The 21,076-nt window shown below is 50.8% G+C and overlaps 1 protein-coding gene across 1 annotated transcript; it reads left to right on the forward strand.

Annotated features, from left to right (window-relative positions):
* Window positions 1-1,511: 1,511 nt before the first annotated feature.
* TGME49_213445 (hypothetical protein) lies at window positions 1,512-14,977 on the forward strand (the record flags this gene model as incomplete). The annotated part of the gene is made up of 14 exons (XM_018779605.1): window positions 1,512-1,710; window positions 2,664-3,137; window positions 3,665-3,745; window positions 4,307-4,357; window positions 5,275-5,352; window positions 5,936-6,016; window positions 6,690-7,121; window positions 7,860-7,940; window positions 8,531-8,590; window positions 9,936-10,070; window positions 10,849-11,259; window positions 11,914-11,994; window positions 12,457-12,513; window positions 13,956-14,977. 14 exons carry the CDS (start codon window positions 1,512-1,514, stop codon window positions 14,975-14,977), a joined length of 3,243 nt encoding a protein of 1,080 aa, XP_018637889.1.
* Window positions 14,978-21,076: the final 6,099 nt, after the last annotated feature.

The following is a 21,076-nucleotide window of genomic DNA, read 5'->3' on the forward strand; positions in this document are numbered from 1 at the left end:
CTCAAGGAGCAGCCTGAGAAACGCCACGGTACAGCCTTCGATTTTAGTCCTATTAAAGGGGCAACTGTTTCAGCTGTTAGATCACAGGAGTCCCTAGAGACTTACCCTTTGATTTCACATCGGCGAGGCAATCCAGTTGCGCTTCTGTTGTTGTGGCTCTCCTTGGCAATGGCGTCCTCACTTGTCTGCCTGCTGGTCTCCTGGTCACCGTTCCGTCTCTCATCGTTTTGGTTTCCTGCCTCTTGCCACGTTTGGTCTGCGCTTTTAAACATAGTAGTTCATGCAGACATCGAATCCCCATTTTAAAGCGTGTAACTAAACGTCAGGCTTCAGTGGTTATGTGATTCGCACTGGACGCCTGGTGATTTAAGTTATGATTCCCATTACTGGGGGCAAAGTTCCCTGTCTTTCCAGTCCAGTGCTCTGCCAAGGGCTTCTGTTAGCGCGTTTGCGTTGTTGGTTTGTTACTACTGACACGTGACTTCACGGTACCTCAACTTGACACAACATTCTTGCTGTATCGTCCTCGCATTTGTCTGAGTGTAGCAGGTTTGAAATCTCGTGTTTTCTCTGTGTTCCGTTGAGAACCGTGGCCGCACCGCCCACGGAAGGAATTCTTCCTGTTGTGTTGACCTTTGTGTTTTCAGAACTGGTAGTCCCAGGGGGCTGGTTGGACAGCGCACTCTCTGTTGATTGGGACGAGTCTCTGGGTAGGTTCCTTTCTTGCCTAGTAACGCGCAAGAGTCGCCCTGCGATATGGCAAATCGTGCGTCATATAGAACCAAAGAACACAAGCGAAAGTTCCTGATGTTTGTGTTGCGTCGCGCATACCCTGAGTTGCGTGCTTGTTGACTGTTGACGAGAATGACCCAAAATGAGCTTGCGTCGACAAATATCCCCCAGCCGATGTGAATGACTTAGGCACACGTGGTTATGTTTATACGTATGCCTTCACCAAGCAGCAGAGGGGGGAAGCAACGCATGCGTATGCATGCATTGTCCTGTCGCCCCCCCCAGAGGGTTATGACTTTCGCCGGCTTTCTGTCGACACAGAGCACCGTCAGTGCAGTAGTCTGTGTCTAAGTATAAAATACGGAAAACTCGTACAAACAAATGCATGTGTATCACGTCTAGGTCAACAGTACAGTGCACTTGCGGGTGAGTCCAGGGCGAATAGGAAACCAGATTACTCCGGAAGATGAACGTGACAGTTACTAGTCATACTCTTGGTGGTCAGCATGTGTTTGAACAAGCGGCAGAGGTATGGATCAGAACAGGCAGGGCCAGGGTGGCTGCCAGCGCTGTTCGCGCCCGTCGCTTCTAAAGACATGATGGCGTTCTGACTGTGCCACTCAGGGGCTGGTGCTTGCGGGATCAGCGAAGAACACCGCGATAAACCGCAAGGAAGGAACAGCAGCCTGTAAAGGTGTCCTGGTTACTGATTTATCTGGCTGGAAATGTAGCGAACCGTCAGCAGGACATGGTATACAGACGACATTGATGGGAAGCACATGCGTCGCTGGCGTAGGAAAGACACGGCGCTCTGTGTTGAGTCATGCCTTCCTGAGATGCATTCGTCAGGTCCAGTTCCACCCGAAGTTCATCGGACGATCACCGACCCTAGAACGCGACATGCTATCCCTGTGGTGGACTTCAACCCAGTGTTTCCTTTTATCAGCCCCTTCATCAACGCCGATATGATTCGCACAGGTGAGGGACATACTGCGGTTGACGTTAGATGCAACAGTTCTGGAGAGCGTAGAATGAGCAGCGACATGACGCGACTAGTCTCGCAGCGAGATTAAAAGAAAAGGAAAGGGCATGCCAAATGGGGGTGGACACCGGGGAAAACGAGACGGGTGCAATGAAGCTGAACCATGGCGTATCGTACAGAAAAGCAGCTCAGTCAAGAGGTAGCGTCAGTCGAAATGCGCTAGGCGGATGAAGGCTCGTTACACAACCTCAAGCAATGAAAAAACCGAGGAGGTTCTTCAAAGATCAGAAGGTTCGCCGCTAGATGCAGGTTCTTGTCCAGAACGAGGTACCACACAATCGACAAGCGGATACGGGACATTCTCAGAGAAACGACTGAACAATCGACTCGCACAACACATCCTGTGAACTCCAGTTCGTCGCGTTCACCTGTTTGGTTTCGAACGATGAACGACTTAAACATTTTTGTGACACATAGAGCCGTTCGCAGTGTGCGTGTGCAATTATGTGGGTCTGGTGTCGACCGCGGGGAATGCTCAAAGTCACTCGCGTACACTTATATATATATATACATACATGTTGATGGCCACCTTCACGGTAGAGTCCTTAATTCAACGTTTGTAAAATCCGCGGCACGCCGCGTGCCTACTTGTTCTCTTTAGATATTCATCTGCGTAGCCGATCGATCGCTGTGGAGAGCCCCTGCTCTGTCTTCTCGTTCATACACTTATTCTTGCACTTTCGTCTGGAAACGCTTTATTAACGTTCCGATGTCTAGGCGTTCCGCCTGTTGGACGAGCTTCCCCGCTGCAGCCCCCGCCTCAGGCAGAAAACTTGCCACGCGTGCTCGTTCTTCCCAAAGACGGTTCCACCGGCGATCCAGTTTGAAGACATGTGCTGGTGCCCACTGGTGTAAACCACTGTTTGACAACGACCTGCTGTTTCCGCAGAGCAAGACCTGCGAGCATGGAACGCTGCGCGTGACTCCGCTGCCTTGACGATGAACCATGCCCTGAACGGTGGAGCTCTTGCATATATACATGCAACTGACACAGGGACGCCGGGAGAGATCCTACTGCAAGACCTAGTCCGATCAGATTTCCTCCTGGCTTGCAACAGGTTTGTTCTATCAGAACATGAGTCTTCTCAGCAAGGCGACGAGGGACGTGGTCAAACGGGGAGACCTGGTGCACCAGCGGGTACCCACGAAGAAGCGAAAAAGTCAGTACGCACGCCAACAGGGGACTTGGAATCGTTGAGCTCGATTATGTGGGAGAGCGTGGGTGTGTACGGGGCCCGATCGGTGGAGCTGCGCGCTGCGTTTCTAGCAGCAGTTTTGAAAGTCCTAGGAGACGACATGAAGAAGGCGGGTGCTGGAAATGAGCAGCTACAGCCTACCGAAAGACTAACGCAATCACATGACGGTACGTAAATACAGAACAGGAGGATGCGCATGAGAGGATCGTGTACGGAGAATGTGAATGCAGACCTGTGTGCGACGGGTTGCCGTCGATGCAGCGGTGATAGCGTACCAGGTCATTATTGATAAAGCACGCTTGATGGACATGTCGAGGATGAAATATCCTACCGAGGCACCCGAGGGTAACATCGTATACGGCAGAGCGTGGCAGAGAACAGAAACACTCGTGAAGGAATGTCACATGCTTCGAGTTCGACGTTCGTTTTGCAATTCATGTGTGCTTTTGTAGCATGCCAGGCTGCCTCGCTGGTTCCCTGTTCCGCGCTCGCCTATTTGTCGGATCGCTTGCTACACTCCGTATCTGTATCTCACATCCTCGTTGTCACCGGCAGACGTACATGGTCCACTTCAGGATGCCCCAGTCGTCGCGTTGTCTCCTGGTAGCTCAACAGCCAACTAAAGCAGAACACGAGCACTCTCGGCTCCATACTTACGGGAGGTTTGCCTTTTGTTTTGTTGCCATCTTTTCAGCTTTGGCGGCCTTGCTGCCTCGGATTTCACTCCACACTGTGCTCCTCAAGCTGTTGCAGCAACGACCGGCGTTACTGGAGCGTAAGACCTAAAATACAATGTGTGCGGTGGTGGCATGGGTACAGCACGCAGCGTTGACTTAAGACACACGTATTCTGGTTCATATCTGTTGCTTGTGTCTGAACTTTGATTTCGGATCCGTGCAGGTCTGCTTTCAGTTCCAACGACTGGAGCAGTCCGGCCATTTACTCGCTCTGTCCCTTCCGGGTTCCGTTTTGTGGACCTGACTAGAAAACCATGCTTATATATATATATATAAACATTTATGTGTATCTACATAGCGTGCCGTATTTTGGTATGTCTTTATTATTGCAGTTCGAGTGTGCCATGACGACGCTTCGTGCATGCTTTTTGCTACGTGTGAACAATCAGAGCTTTTATTCAGAGAAGTCACACAGCGTGACGGGTGTGCGCAGCACTTTATCTCAGCGGTGGAGAACTCTAGCTTCATTCTTTGTGTGCACCACCGCAGGCTACTGTTAGATATTGTTGTGGGTACAGTTGCTTTGATGCCCACGAACTCTCAAGTCACTGCAGAAAAGACACGTTCCATTTGCTGCTTGGTGTTTCGCTTTTGTTCAGATATTTCACCCCACTCCGACCTTCTCGCTTCCGCTACCTACGTATATGAAAGTACGTGCCAATTCAGTTCTTTTCGAGGACGGCTTCTTCATGGAATCGCACTCGACCCATGCTTTCTGTTCTTGTTGTGTCTGATCAAGACGCTGCGATGCCCGCGTTCGCCTGCCCTCCAGAGATGTTTGGTAGCTGATTCGTGGTCTACACTATGTTTGTTTTTTTTTTCCAACGTTTGATCGATCCTCTGGAATGTGCAAAGTACCGGTTGCGTCAGCGGCCTCAATGTATCCCGAAGCGTCTGTGGACGGGCGACGAACCTGCGGTGGCAGCAGGGCCATGTACAGATAACCGTGGCTGCCTCAGTAGATCAACGGCATTCTCTCAGGAGACATTTCACTCCACACACGAATCTGTTGATAGCGTAGCCCATGATCCCGGCAAGAGCTCGACGTCGGCGATAGCCCGTTCTGTACATGTGACGCTTCGGCTCCATGAATAAGGAACCCGGACGTATGACATCTTTCAGTGGACATATCACACGTGAAGGATGGAGTTCCCCTACGGTTTTGTTTGTATAGATAAACGCATGCCCTCAACATGTGTGTGGTTTCTCTCTCTGTATATATATATATCGCTATATATATATATATATATATATATATATCGCTAGTGATCAAACTTGCCTGCTCGTCTAACAGCGTGAATGCGGCCCAGGCTTCAGAGGCCACTTGCCGATTGCAACCGTGCGGCATCTCTCGCGTTCTTCGTTTACCGTCTGACTTTCATTCACGCAGTGGTTGGTCCCTAGTGTCCGCTTCCCTAGTTTTGTTGCTCAGTGAAACCAATCGCCCACGGACAAGGGAAGAATCCCGTTGGTCTAGAGTTTGCCCCTTTTCCTGTCCAGTCGTCTATGACATGCAGTGTAATGGAGGAATACAAGTATCCTTGTCAGTCGATTTTTCCGTCCGCAGCAGGCGCAGCGGCATTTGACGATACTGAAGAAAGCGTTGATGGCGGCGGCAACGGAGACGACGATGGCGCGGGTGGTGGTGAGAGAGGCTCGGAGTCTTTCTTGTAAAGTGCTCCAGAACTGACATCCACGTCGGGTCAAAAATCATGCAGCACACGACTCCGATAGAGAGAGTGTCAATTTTGTACGCTCGTTTGCGGGAACTGTGCGCCGACTACGAATTGGGCAGCTTTACCGTCTGTTGGCGTGGATATTGCGTGAACCTCATGTTTAAAAGCAGAGACCCACCTGGTGCAGTTTTTTGTAAAGGATGTGCGTCGCGTGTTCGGGGAACAGCTTTGCCTGCTGACGTGATATTGACAGAAATCTGAGGGCGGCTTTTTTGGTGGTTCATTCCATCACTGTCTGACGAAACGTTGCTGAACGAGGTGAATGCCGGTTGGCGGATCGCATGCAGCTGTCACGGGAGGAAGTTCTGTTGAGTGTATTTCGAACGAATGATGCATTTCGTTAATCTGCGAGCTAGCGCACGCGATAACGGAAGGGTGCGGGGAGACAGTAGCTGCTGTAGATAAGCGCGTTTCAGCTGGATGAGAACATAAATCCACATTTTATTTGTTAATAAAATATAAAATGCGCGTGTTTTTGCTTTGGGACTGCAGCAGGCCAGCCGGAACTCCACAGGCGTTCGTCATCTGGTATGCGACTCGTCAGACAACTCGCCGACACAGCAAGCAAATCGAGTGAGATGCAGATCACGCACACTTCTTCACGCGCCCATGTTCATGAACAACATTACTTTTCGAGAATCACCTTTACACACCTCTGAAGAAATGAATAGCGGGGGACTGTGCAGCGGTGGATTCCCCTGGAAAGAGTGAGTTGCCGTTGGGAGACGAGACAGATAGTTGGACTGGTCCGGTTCTTTGGTGTGCGCCGTACACGAGCCCCGATGCCAACGTCTCCTTTCAGGACGACGCGTTACTGGTTGTAGCCTTTACCAAGGTAGCACCGTGCCGCTGTGCACTGGTCCAAGATCGGGGGTCGCTTGCGAGTATGGGCCAGTTGTGTGATGTGACTAGATATGCCTCCGGTCCTCGCGGTGCCTCTCAGCCGGTGCGGAGGCACCTGTGTGGTTTCGTTTGTTGCGCGAGCAAACAGTTGATAGCGGATGCGGTTTGACGAGATGTGGCCAGCGCGCTCACAATGCATGTCTGCTTTGAAGGCAGGCGGCGACATCCACAGGTATACCGTCGCCGCCTTGTCAGAGCCAGGCTGTTCTTTCACGTTTGTGCTGGACGATCCAGCTGGGAAGAGGTCCGCACTTGCAGAGTGCCCCAGGTTTGAGAAGGCGTGTGTACTGACGCTTGCCGTGCTTCTTTGTCGCGGTGCTGCCGTTTGTGTTGTGTGCCTCAGGAGCAGACGCCCTCGATTTTGTCGAAAATCAATCTGACATCTTTTTCCGCAAGCTCCGACTCAACCTTTATGACGCGTGTGCTCAGGTGAACACGGAGAACGCGCAGTTTTCCAAGGTAGCGGCTGTCCTTAAGGAAGCTGCATTTATTCGTCTTGTGTCGCTGTATTTTTCGGCCTTGAGTAACGCGCTTGCACATGTTCCACAAGATGTGAAGGCTTTTCCGGAGTTCCTCAGAGAATCATATCGCGCAAATGTGGCAGCCACACTCTCACTGATTGTGGTTTCCAATTCTCCCCCCGCGGCAGCCCACATGGACCGTTTGGTGTGGGGCATCATCGAACAAACTGCGGCGGCCAATCATGAGATGATCAGCCGCACGTTCGAAAATAAACATGGTTCGTTTGAAGAGCGTCAGTGGCTCTGGTTCAACGGTAGGGCGAAAAAAAGTGACTCCAAGGCGACAGGGACTGCAAATATGACAGTTATCTGAGTAATGTACATGAGTATATATGTATTCATTGTTCTATGGGCGCGCGTATGTAGCGTTGCCTTACTTATATAGGAAGCGAACTACTGATACGACCGTCCTGGAGTTTACAATCTTCTGCCTGTTGGGACCTACATCGTGCCGCGCATTCGACTTACCAGATGCATGTGTAATGATGTGACGAAGTGTGCCACTGAGGGCGCTTCTCTGCGTACTCGTGCATCGGTGCGTGTGAAAAAAATGGGTACGCGCAGGTGGTGGTGGGTTGGTCCACGCGAACATTCTTTCCTCGATAGGTCATGGCGTTTGTTGGCTCTGATACGTATATTACGAGAAGGCTGCTGTGAGGATGAGTTCACCTCGCTGGTTGTGTACAAGAGCTACCGTTCTTATGTGAGAAAACGGCCGCCTTGGTTCCGAGACTATGTTGAACACAAGTGTGAGAAAAACATCACTGTCGGGGTGGCACAGCTGCCCTCCTTGCGTGTTTAGTGATTTCATGGAGAACGGCAAACGCCACCTCGATGTCGATGCTCATGCAGGAAGCCGCGAACTGTTATTTGGCACAGGCAAATATGCAAATGTCGGCATGCTCAGTTCATCCATGCTTGTCAAATACACACACGTATTATGTCTGGGTTAATGTCCATCCGTACGTGGTGCGTTTGCGTTCTGTTTCCAGCCTTGAGGTTCCAGCTCTCAGACACCATCACCCCCAGTACCATGGAACAATGGTTTCAGGCTCATCCTGAAGCTCAGAAAAGTAAGCGGGTGATTTGGCGAGATCGATTCATGTCTCCGGCACCTTCAGCAAAGCATCGGTGATGAAACTTAACACCCTTTTGCAGTGCTAGCGAAACCAAACACAAGGATGAAATTACCCAGTATCACGCGAGTGTTGGCTCTCATAAAACATAGGCACTTCATGAATCTCTTTGGTACACATGATAGTATCATTTCATCACGATGTCGTCCACCCTCTCGGCGTGCTGGCGTTCTGTCATCTACCGCCTTCATCTCTAAAGTCGGCTGTGTGACTGGAGATTCGTAACATTTCCGCCATCCGTTAAGCTCGTTACGCCGCGGTATCTGTCCCAATTTGTATGTGCGCCTTGGAACATCCTGTTGCGAGCCGACCGCTCTGGACGGGATGAAGCAGGCTTATCGGCCTCATTGGTGACCGGGCACGCTTTTGTACATCGGCGTATGCTGCGGCATTCAGTGGGCGCCATGGGGTGCCGACTGGAGTCTGAAAATTGGCACACGCTACTCACCGACACATTGGTTGGCTTCCGCAGATAACGATGTCGGCTGAGTTCCTATGTTTGCCTCTCATGAATGTATCTCCACTAGGTCTGTCACGGAGAAGCGCGCTGGTATTCAGGCTTCCATCCCTCCACGATCTCCGGGAAGGTAAGGTGCAGATTGGCCATATTTGTGGCCCGCATGTCGAAACTTAGACAGCACATACCTTCTGATATAATTGGCCTGGTGCATGGTTACGCTGTCGACTGTCTGCCATCCTACCGCGCCAGGCGCACGTGAGCCGAGCGGCGCATGCTTGAGGACATATTTCGTTTCCTTGTTAGTCTACCGCTGTTTCGTCTTTGCTTTCTGTCTCACAAGTTTGTTCGCGCCTCCCCATCGTTGTGCTTATCATGCGCCGCCTGGCGTAGGCATTCTGAGGAGTTCTCACGAGACCGTTGCCCATCCAGAGAATCCCGCAGCTCGGGTGTCACCTGTTCTATCGATCTATGTGCTTTGTGTCTCGGCCGCCGCATTTCTGGTGATCTTCTGGTATTCCCTTCTGCCGATCGCGCCTGCGGAGACACTGGAGCTGACATTGTTTCCTGGAATATCCAGCTTAATGTGTAGAACTGTTTGACGCGAAGGAAGGATGCCGCCTGAATGTGACAGAGTCTGCTTAAGAAGCCAAAGACACGATTTGCCTTGCATGTGTTCCTGAGGTGTGGAACCAGTTAATGACGCACTTGCCGACAGCGGCAGCATCTTCTTGGCACTGGACTGGCCTTCGCATTAGTTTTGCGACGCACTGCTGCATGTGGGAATATCATCCGTAAACGAACCGTGCAGCACTCTACCCGAAGGGATGTATTCCGATACACCAGTCGCGGTTGAGAAGTCATCAGCTGCGCTCTTATCTTCTGAATGGAAGTCTATTCCTGAAGACACAGACGTTTGAGGTGCATTCAACAGTTCGTGGCTGGAGCAACGCCCTCTCGCCCATCCTGACTGAAACTTTTGGCTGCTTCTGGAAATGTCACTGAACCCCCCGAGGGCTACTGTCACGGTCATGTGTTCCGACACGTTATTACACTTTCACGCTGAGAATAAAGACACGCTCAATGCCGAATAATTAACGGAGTGTGTCTCGGAGTACCGATACGTTGAAAATTGATCTTCTTTGCAAAACGGCCTGACTCCTGCGTACGCCAAAAGCATAATTGCTCTTCTGCTTTGTTAACGAAATGACCGGAGATGAACTGGGAGGGGCCACTCAACTGAGTTTGGATCACTCTATTTATATGCTTATTTACCTTTGTGTATGCACGCATATGCATATATATGTATACTATATAAAGGTGAGCGAAAAGGAGCAGAGTCGAGATAGATAGCCAGTGAGTGACTGGTAACTGCTTCCATGTGGAATCAACATTCACCTGCCCACGCACTAATGAAAACAGGAGTGTATCAAGTTCACCCGCACGCCTGCGTCTTTGTTCTCTGTTGCTTCCAGGTGACACGCCCGTCATTCCCGAGTTAGAGACGACACCCCCTCCATATCAAACCGTTTTGTTGTACGGCACATCAGACTTTTCCGAGCCTGCGGAATGCATTGCACCCTTCTGTCAGGAGACAGACTTGCCACCAGGTACGCACCATATCGTTATTCTTTGAGCTATACGCATGTATGAGTAGTCGTGTGCAACCCTACGAGTGAATGTGATATTCTGTATTCAGTCGCGTGGGAACTTGCATCCACGGTACTACACGCGCTATCCGTGAAGTTTCTCATTTGTCTCGTCGTAACAAGTGTCACACGGTGTACACGTCCGCGACAGTTAAGCGGATAATTAACATCGGGCACTATTCGGCCTCTCAGACAGGCACGCGGCATCTTTGTCAGCACGTACTAATGTGCGAATACATGTGTAGCTCTTATGAGTACGCATCATCGCTCTTACGCTGTTTCAGTGGGACAACGTTGCTATTGAGCGAGCGGACATCAATGCCTCAACACTGTCTCCGGAAGGTGTGTCCCTGCATAAGTGGTGTTGTTTTTATTTATTGGGGGGGGGTCCTGTCTACTCTTTTTCTTCGGCGTAGTCACCGTGGCGTGGGACTGCCCGTCATCACAGTATTCATGCAAATACATATATATATAGAGAGAGAGAGAGAAAGAAATGCGTATTTTATAAACATCATGTGCATACTGTATATATACATACATACTGGAGAGCAACATGCAGAGAGAAAGCTTGCTGTCGTGCCTGAATGCATGAGTCTTTTCGTATGGTTGTGATGGGATGGATATCGTGGTTGCTGATGGGACGCTATACACACATTGGTGTGGCGGATCGCCAAACCGCGTTCGTGTCGTCTACATCCATAGGGACAAACCCTTCCACATGTTGTCTTGTGCATCGCAGCGGACCATAACCTTCTGGAGAGTTGGACACGAGACATCACTCACGGGATCAAACATTCGCTGCGTGCACTCAACGAAGTGGCTGTCAGGGACGTGTTCGATGTTAAAGTCCTGACAGAGCACCTTTGTCGACTTTTACTCTTTGACCTGACGCTGATACGGCTTCAGTACCTGACGCGAGACCGGCCCGAGCTTCTGACAACTTCGGGGCCTGTGCAACAAGCCTTCGCGCAACTGAGATATTCATCAGCAGCGCAATGGGAAGCACTGGGAGTGTTCGGGCCCCTGTCGGCTGAGATCCGACAACACCTCCTTCGCTTCTTGATGCCACCAGATGACCTCGCCATGCAGAAGGCATGCGATGCAACATTAGCTGACACGGTTGCGGAACGGATACAAGCTCAGCGAAGAGGTGAGTTGAGAGACAGTGTATCACGACGTCAACGTCAGGGTGCGTAACTGGACAACTAAACGAGACTCTGATCAGATTGGAAGTCAATGCGCTCTGACAGCTATTGCAGCGCGTGGTTAGAACCGCGAACCAGAACGGAGGATGTTAGGCACTTCAAACGCGGAGTGTCGCCTTGCGTTTCGTCTCTCTAGTGTCAGTACTACAGACACCCTACCGGAGAAAATCGATGTTGCGATATTTGCGAGCGAGGCATTATAGCGTGCAGCCCAGATAATGGCTAGGAGACGTGCCCACGGCGCATTGTCCAAGACATTGTCGTTCCCCTAGATTACACGTCTGACTGGAGGTCACATACGTCTGTACAAGAACCGTTGTGAGACATGTGCCCACTTATAGAGATATATAGAGCCGCATGTATGCAGGGGGCTGCACTGGGATAGTTGCACCGGAGAGCGTGCCAGCTGAGGAAAGCTCCATGGCCGCTCCACATCCTTCGCCTTCTTTCACTGACTTCAGTGTGCGTCGCCTCCGAGCGAGGCTCGAACAGCGTCGCCAACGCTCGTAGGAACGTTTCATTTGTGTACGTCCTGCGTTCAGTTTCCGCTTACACTTCGCAAAGCTGTGTGTCGCACACTTGCGTTTCTCTCCCTGCAGCTTTGAATGCGAGATGGAAGCGCATTCCCCTTTTGCCAGTTTTGAAAACATGGCTGCAAGAACATCCCGAACTTCTCTCGAGTGAGCGTCCAAATTCTTCATGTCGGTGGATCAAGTACATATTCAGACGCAACTGTCGTGCGTTCAACTCAGCCTTCGCGCATGTTTGGACAATACATGCAAATCCAGCGGACCACCCGGCCACATCACGCATGCGTTAAAGTCCGTCAGCCGCTACGTCTTCTGCACGACCGACATCAGCGGCGTATAAGCAAACGCACCCATACGTCCACGAAAAGTCACAATGCGTGGACATCTGTGACCACTGCATTGGCTATATAATCCGTGTATATTCTGGAGGGCGCCAAACAGCAGCCCAAGCGTTTCAAAGCAATGATAGTTGCCTAGCGCTTCCACATTCTTCGCAGTGTACTTCGTCATACGTCAGCGTGCTGACTCCGAACTCCAATGTTCAATTTCATGCCCTTTGCTCACGCATTGAGTTGCTATCTTGCTTATGTGTGTCCTTGATTCGTTCGCCAGGCCCTTACCTTTCATCAACATCTCCACTGCTAATAGCCTTACAACGCTTACCTTCACGTAAGTATTCTCATCAGGTTCCTTCTTTTGATGATCCGTCTCTACACGCTCTCTAAAGTGTCGAGCTATCGATTGGCTTCCAGGTTACCGACCAAGACGCGGACCGATACGTAGAAATCTGGGTGATAGTGACGGGACGGGCGGGGCGCATCCAGCGTACTATGGGGCAAACGGCATGGGTACCTATATTTATGCGTTGCCAATGCGTATTGGATTCGATATACGCGTCCTCCTCGTACGCATGTCTCCTGTTGTTTGCCGAAAACCGCTCACGTTCGTGGGCTGCCACACGTCGCTGTCGAGCCAATTGGAGAACGCGATGGAGTTGTAGAAAGCCAAAGCGTGCATGGCAACAAGAAAGGTGCTGAGTCTACCAGTTGCGCCGACGACAGACTTGCCTCCGAATATACTTCTGTGCTGAGCGCAATTCCCCGAATTGCCTGGTGGGCTCCGTGCTGTTCCTGCGAAGTGTTTGCTGGTAGCGCGCACTGTTCTGCTTCTGTCCATAACAACTAGAGAGGATAATGAACAGCTCATACCTTCGGCGGGACTGTCGCACGCCAGAAGCAGACCACGGTGATTCACAGTGTTCGTTTTCATGCTTCAAATCATCTAGGAACAAAAATCAAGGAACTGCAGACAAGCTCTCATTCTGCTTTATCGTGTGTTGGGACGTGTGGTCGTATAGTCGTTTAGTCCTATCTATGCATTACTACCATTTTGGAACACAGTGGTAAAACCTCAGCATGGCACAGTATCGTAAAGCGACAGAACATCGACCAACCCAATATACATGCATAGGTATGTAGTCTTGTGCAAGGGCGCGTGCCTTACGAGTTACCCTCAAGTGCATTGTGAAAGACGGCTTTAATATGTAGATCGGTATAGAGAGCAGGGCATATTGTGATATCCATTGTTTTCGCTTGATTCCTTTCGGGTAGCTTCTCACCTTTTTCAGAGGCGGCTCCTCATTGGTGACCCCCGGATGGGATATCGAAGAGAATTCGCATGCGGCCGCCTACTCTCTCGTGCCCGTGTTCTTCGGCCACAGTTTCCAAGTCTCACACTGCCACCGGGAATGCTGGCCGCAGTGCGTCCTTGCATTCGTTTCCCTTCTGATGAACGTTGACAAGTGCGCTGGATTGTGTGTGTGTGACGCTGGAGGGTAGCCTCTCAACGTCGTGCCCCCATTGAATGAACAGAAATCATGTTGTTGTGTTCATCCGCCCAACGGGGTTTGTGAGCCGCAAGCACGCTTGCCCGGTGACGCGTATGGGAATGCTGGATCATGGCAATCTCCTGCTTCAACATCGGCTTGCCGTCGGACCACCGAGGGGTGCTCTTGGGTCTCTTGACCATGCCAGAACGCGGGATCAGTAATTGGTCGTTGCCCATATGTGTGCTGTCTCCCTGCTCCCTGCGTTATCACTCCTGTGACTTAGGACGCGCCCTTGGCTTATCCGGTGCACGTGACGTTACGGCGACGGCTTCTGACCACTCAACGAGTGTACAGACTGCCACCGATCTCGCAGTGCAAGATGACAGGGGAGACGCAGCCTCGGCACCAACTGTCGACCTTAAGGGAGACGACGAAGAGGTCGATGATGGAGCAGCGGTAGATGAAGCTCCAACGGTAGACGCTGCAGTCGAATCCTACCCTTCGGAGGCCCCGGAAGAGATCCAGACAGGTAGTCCGGCAGCCACACCAGAGTCACCCCCTGAGCACGACGACTCTCTATCGGCTGACGGAGTGGATGATGAGACATCTGATAGCGGTAGAAGATCTGCCGACCTGCAAGCCGCCGAAGCCCTGTTGAGCTTAGGTTCAGCACCGATAGTTTGGAGAAGTGACGAAAACGAGGCGGCGGTCACAGGCGCTGCCGACCCCGATCCGCAGGGTCAGGTTACTGAGGGCCATGACGCTTATCAGAAGGCGATGGCAGGTGCACCTGGCGAGCCGCACGGTGCATTGCACATAGAAGGTGAATCTTCAGATGAAGACCTACCGCTAGATTTGTCGCACAAAACCGGGCACGCCCATGAATCACCCGGCTCCTCAGGTACAAGGGGAAGTGCTTCTCAATTTCTACACGAACCAGGCGATGACAGTGACTTCTCCGAAGGCAGGCATCCCTTAGGCATTTCGCTAACAACAAGGCACATGTACCAATCTGACGCAACATTAGACGCAAGTAGCGGTGCTGGTTACTTTGCGGATGAGTCAGATGATGACGATACTTTGTCTGGGGAAGAGCTACCCTTAGACCTCTCGGTTCGGACAGGACAAGCGGGCCCCTCTTCTGGACAATCCGATACAGGTGGTGAAGGTGCCGGCGAATTCGCGCACGCGTCAGATAATGACGACATCATTTCCGATGTGGATCAACCCCTTGATCTTTCGGCCAAATCCAGAGGCAAACCAAGTGATTCTGAAGATGAGCAGCCAATGGATCTAAGCGGATAAACAGGTGGCCATCATGCGCTTCCACGTGTTCATGCCTGCGCTGGGCGATGTAGTGCTCAACGTATAACTCCAAGGCCCTAAAACCGAGTTTCGTTCAGTACCCCGAAGCATTCAACTGTGGGACTACACGAGCGTTCGTCGTCCTCGCCATGATATCGCATGCCCTCAATAAGCTCACGGCGCGTAATGCGTTTTCGTCAATGGAAAATGACAGGCTTAGTTTCCTTTCAACCTACAGCTTGCCAATCCCCTGGAACAAACACAGTAGTTAGAGCGTTACTTAGTGCCAGTGTGAGACATCGATTTGCTCAGTTGCAAACTGCTGGCGTGGAGACCAAATTGAAAGGCGTTATCGGTTGGACTGTGCATTGGGGAGGCATGACCATCTGGCAGACAATGCCATGCGGCAGTGAGTATTCACTCCAGCGAGAGCAGTGTCTGCATTTCTCTGGCACGCTACCTCGAATAGCCTGACAATCCGTGCAATTTCCCCTATGTTTGTGGGGTTAAAGAACCCGCCAGCTGCTACGTTTCGCTCAGGTCCGACCTTCGTAAGACTCGTTGACCTTTCGAATATCCGCACAGACAGACTGAAACTGTGATATGATTTCGTTGTCACTGGAAGGGTAAGGCATTACCGCTTCGTCCATCACAAATGGCGCATCTGCTCGTGCCGCAGCAGTTTGTTCACCAGGAGTGCATTTGTCGCTCAATGGCAACAGCTTCGTTTCCTGATAACATGCAGACAGACAGCATGGAATGCTGGTTGCTGGACAGCGGTTTGAACGTAAATGTGCGCATACAGCTTTGTGCTTCTACATCGGGTGTAGCATTATTTTGTCGACATTTTTTTCCATTACTAGAGATTTACATCGACGTCATGAGATTACACCCGTCAATCAGCACTCTTGATCGTCTGGTCTTCGTTTACAAGTGTGCATTAACGTATGATGGCACATGTCATGGCCTTTAGGTTATTACGTACCCATCAATTGGTACAAGCGAACCACCCACAACAAAAATATTTTCTTGACAACCTTCATCTCAGACGCTCAATTAAGAGCATGGGTATCGAGAGTTTACGGGTTGGGACTCGGAGAACGTCTTCTGGATATTTCAGAGTAATCCGGGTATGTCTCGGTTGTACGTCTGTGCTAGAAGATATGCTTTTGCGGCGTGTTGGACATCGTCGTACTTAGCAGCAATCCGGTGCATTACTTGATGTGCATGGTGAGAGGCGTCGACTTCTGTTTTCGTTGACATCAGCCAGGTCAGATATTGGCACATGGATTTTTGAGCCCACACACACTGAAGCATCGTCACGTTTTGTAAGGAACACCTATTTATTTCAGCATTTTTAAGCCCCTGTGTGCTTCTGCGGCCTTGGGTATCTCGGGAACGCCCAGAACCATAGACTACATTGAAGACATGCATTCTGGCCAGAGTTGCCAAAGGAGGTTGCGGTTGCGTCGCTGAGGAACACAATTCCACTCTGAGAATGTTTTCAAGGCACCTGTTGAGCGTGAACTGTATTTTAGTCTTCTATTGCATGTTGGCTCCGTTTGTGAGCCTATGCACTCCAATTCCCCACGGCACGTACCCGCGTACAAACTGCCACTTTCCAATTGACGACTGCTGTTCTCTTTCACCGTCGCAGCGCTTCAGATTGCCAGGTGGCATTCTGATTCGCCTGACAACAAGCATTTATGTCGCCAAATCCATATACCACCTTCACTTTTCTAACTCTCTGATCTTTGAAAGGTCAGATAGCGTGTCGAAAGAGAGGTGCGCGACGTCATGGCAATCGACGCGGTTGAAAGCGCTTCAGAGCCTCCTGTCGAGGCACAGTCTGTTACGCGACGTGAAATAGTCAGCAAAACAAGAACAGCAAGGACAATTCTGCAGTGAATGCGATGTCGATAAGTAAAAGGGCGTGACGCCTGTGCAGGCAGTGAGTGTACGACTGCCATTATTTACAGACGTAACAAATACGTTGCCCTCTTGTCCGTAAACAGTGTCTGATTCTTATTGTTCCTTCGTCCACCTGCCGAAACGATTTCCAGCTTTCACACCATCAGCCACAGATGGATGCGTGCGATGTGATGTGCTGAACGGAGACATTCTATGGCCTTTTGAACTCATTCCCGCACATATAGGAACTGCCCAACACTTGAGCTGAGGTATTATCACATGAAACTACGTACAGTTTAGCCCACCTGCAAAAACATGCATGGATACCGCAACTTCTTCAAATATGAAGCGCTGCCGCAAGAGTGAAGGCTTCCCCCTCATCAAGGAATATCTGATAGACGTCTCGCTGGGTCCTTTGCGGATCGTTGCTACTGTATGGAACGAACAGCCACTGCAGTAGGATACATGCTTGCCAGGTCGCCTTTTGGCATGCCATTGTATGCCAACTCCCGGTATCCTAGTCCGGGAATCTCCATCCAAATACCGTTGTCCACTTTAAACTCTGACACTGCACCTCCATACACTCAGGGAGACATTTATAAGTCGCTTATCCTGGCATGTAGCTGGACATATTGGGAGCACTGACCAAGGAACTCCCCTCCACGTCGGCTGCATGCCTCTTCGGCTACTTTGTTTCACAATTGCCCTCGCCCACCTTGGCAAAATGTTGTTGATCTGCCGCCACGTCCTGACCAGTCTCTCCTGTTATGAAGCCACTACGAACCTTTAGTTCAAGCATCTCTTCTGCTGTGGTGAGCGCCCGATGAACTCTCGGTTCAGAGGACCGTCTTCACCACAGCTTGTACAGAATCTCACCTTTTTTTTCAAGCGTCGTCACGCTGGGGTTGCCAGTCGTGTCCAGGCATGACCTGTACCCAGCGCGATTCTGGGTCATTTCCTTAGATGCAAATGCTGAAGGAACTGATCTGAAGCCAACGTGTTACGTGATCCGCGACGCGAGTACTCGAGAATCAACGGGAGTACAGCCCTGCTGATACGTCAGAGTGTGTCTGCCAGTAAAAAGATAGTACTCGCATGATACACACCACGCAAATACTACGTTGATGACAACCTGTAGAGCTGTCAACCTTACGAAAGCTGACACAGGTGGCCAGTCTGCGTCTGTGCTGCAGGCGGACAGGAATGACTCAGTAGCTGACAAGTGAAAAACCAACAGCTCATGATACCGTCAGGCAACGGAATATACTGATGATCAATGACAAGAATCGGCTTGATATCATCCTTAACACCAGCGCTCGTGTAGGCTTTCCATTGCGTTTCAGTCCAGTGTTTCCAGCTCCCTGCAAAATTACAACAGACGCCTAGCAGGCCACGCCTCAACGAATAACAGCTCATGAAATGGTTGAATCTGGTTTAGTTTTATATCCACTTACAATAGCCACTGCCCTCCCCGGATATGTACTACCATGAGGACAAATGAGTTTCTGGTAGGTGGCTTGAGTGGTGTTTGATTTGCGTTTTATATTTAAAGTTCATTCGCAACGGAAACGCTCATATAGAGGCACAACAGATGATACGCCGTGTTATGCACGTGTTTAGGTTCTCACAAACGCCAGCAGCTACAACAGAATGGTATTTTATAGCATATCATGCGATCTTTAAAGTGGTTCGATCCGAAACAGGTGGCTTGCTAATGTTCCAAACTCGCTGGAATGTAGGAGTTCCCGCAGACTGCAATACCAGAACGGTGTGAATTTCCACAAACGCACAAACAGTCGAATTCCAAACTCGGTGCTTCCCACATTTCTGCCAGAAAAAGGAAGTTGCCGCCATTCGACGCTGGCGTGAGGGGTCGGCACTCAGGGTGACACCGTCTGGTAGAGTATATTTGGAGCTTTGACATTGTTCACTTCGCCACACAAACGGTTTCGTTCACTGCCACCCACATTCTATTGACTGTATCCTATGGCCCCTGGATGACACGGATGTGGTCCGCGAGTTCATCCTCGAACACTGACGATTTGGCCAAATGACGGGAGAGGGCTAATACTGTTTGACCCTTCAGTTTTTTTACAATGTGTGAAGGCGCATGCTTGTTTTCTTAAAGTTTTTTTTGATGGGGTCTAAGATACACTCAAAATTCTGCTTTGTCCCCCCAACCGACAACCGCGCACGCGCACGAATTTTTTGTGGTTTCCGAAACGTCTCAAGCTTTCGCGGCTCCAGATGTAGCTGATCTCCTCTGTTTTCGGTGAAAAATAGAAGCATTTGTTGTCTAAAAGCACTGAATAACCATGATGTATGGTGTGTGCCGAGTAACGTTGTAGTCACACAGTCTGGTGTCGTTGGGAGGCTACCTGCAATGGCTCTGGCGGGTCGGCGCTCCCCTTGTGGCGTTTAACTCACCCAGGCAGTGGCGTGGTGAGATATCAGGGGTTCCTCCATTCACTGTAGCATTGTTGAAGACTGCAATTCCAACGTGCAGCACGTTCTGTGCGTCCCAAACAATCATGTGCCAACATCGTGCACCAGCTTATAACTTATAGCGACTTCGTATTATTGTTTCGTCGCCCCAAGCCAAATCCATAACAGGAACTCAAGTTGTGTTTTGTTTCGGCGGCCCCACACCTGCGCCCTTATTCGCTAGCACCGCGAGCTGCCTGTGCTGCATGTACGACTGCCACGGTTCATTCAGAAAACACCTGAAGCAGACGACTCTTCCTCTGCAGGCCTAAGCAAGTCGTAGAGCCGCTTCGTTGCGCCCGGTGCATCTTCAACAGTTGACATGGCTACATGCCAAACAACAAATTGCTTCGGTTTATTCCGCCCCTATTCGTTACCGGTTTTTTTATGTGAAACATTCTTTCTGCGAATATTCACCGCCGACTCAGTTCAGAAGTGTTGGCCTTGAGCCGTGGGGTCACACTTGCAGTTGCGGTCTGAATTGCGATCGGCGCTGTGGCGAATGTCTGTATTCAGACGGAATTTAAGGTCCGCGACTAGGTTCCATTCGACATTGCCATGATGGATGGTGTACAAAAGAGAGAAGCCACCCCGGTTCAGGTGTCCCATTACAACGACTCCTTGTACACGGTTGAGGCGGGTGGCCAAGCAGGCGGCGGCGAAGCCTCGATAAGCCAGAAAGGAGCAAAGCCGCATTCTCCGCCGAACAATCTGGTTTCAGCTAGTGAAGAAGAGGATAGTAAGACACAGGTTTCCACAAGGTTTTATCGGCGTTCTAAAAGCCAATTAAGTCATCCGAGCAGACAGTTCCCCGGCTTTTCTCCAGTTAAGCTGGTAGCACTTATTTCCACAGTTGCCGTCATCTACTTCCTCAGAATATATCTTCGTCGTTGCCTTGTCCCGCAGCTCGGTACCTCGTCGTCCTCTCCTTCTCTCTCTCCGTCTCCTTTTCGAATTCGTGGTCTTCTGCTTCCGGTCGTTTCAAATGGTAGTATCGCACCTCGTGCTGTCGGGTCCTCCCACAGCAGACGTCTGTCACAGGGAGAAGAAACGCCGCTGGACCCGATTTGTAAAAGTGGCGAAACAGGCGACGGAGGAAGAGAAGGGGGAAGCAAGGCCGACCATAACCCACAGACCGGGAACCAACCCGGGGAGGAGCGCCGACGAGCGAAAAGGGCGCACGCACAAACAGAGGCCCCAGAAGAGGAGGAAGACGACGTACCCAAGAAAAATGCTCGTCCTCGCGCGCACCGAGGACAGGCACAAGCGGAACCCGGCGAGGAGGAGAAGGACCGCGCGGCTGATGTGCCTGGTGAGCTAGATGGGTCTGCAGACTGTAGGCGGGGTCACCTCCCAACTTTGATACATGGGGATAAATGTTCGAGTACCCTCTATGAAATACAAATGACAGTCCAAACGGCTCACTCGGTAGCATGCGATACCTGGTTTTGGCCTTGGACAAAGACAGTGCAACTGCTCAAATCCCTTGAGTCGACCATGTAGACGAAGATTTTCTTTTTTAGATTCACAGGGCGCTCGTGGTTTGCTCGTTTGTCTTCCTCCTCTGTCGTTCATGTGCGTTTCCCCCTCCACCGCCCGAAATTGAGCTGACTGGGTGGCTCGCCGTCTGTTCTCACTGTGTTATTTATAGAACACAGGCCTTCGCATGATGTTGAACGGGCTCATCTTCTGAAACACGAACAG

Source organism: Toxoplasma gondii, chromosome V, assembly GCF_000006565.2.
Source record: "Toxoplasma gondii ME49 chromosome V, whole genome shotgun sequence".
NCBI lineage: Eukaryota > Apicomplexa > Conoidasida > Eucoccidiorida > Sarcocystidae > Toxoplasma > Toxoplasma gondii.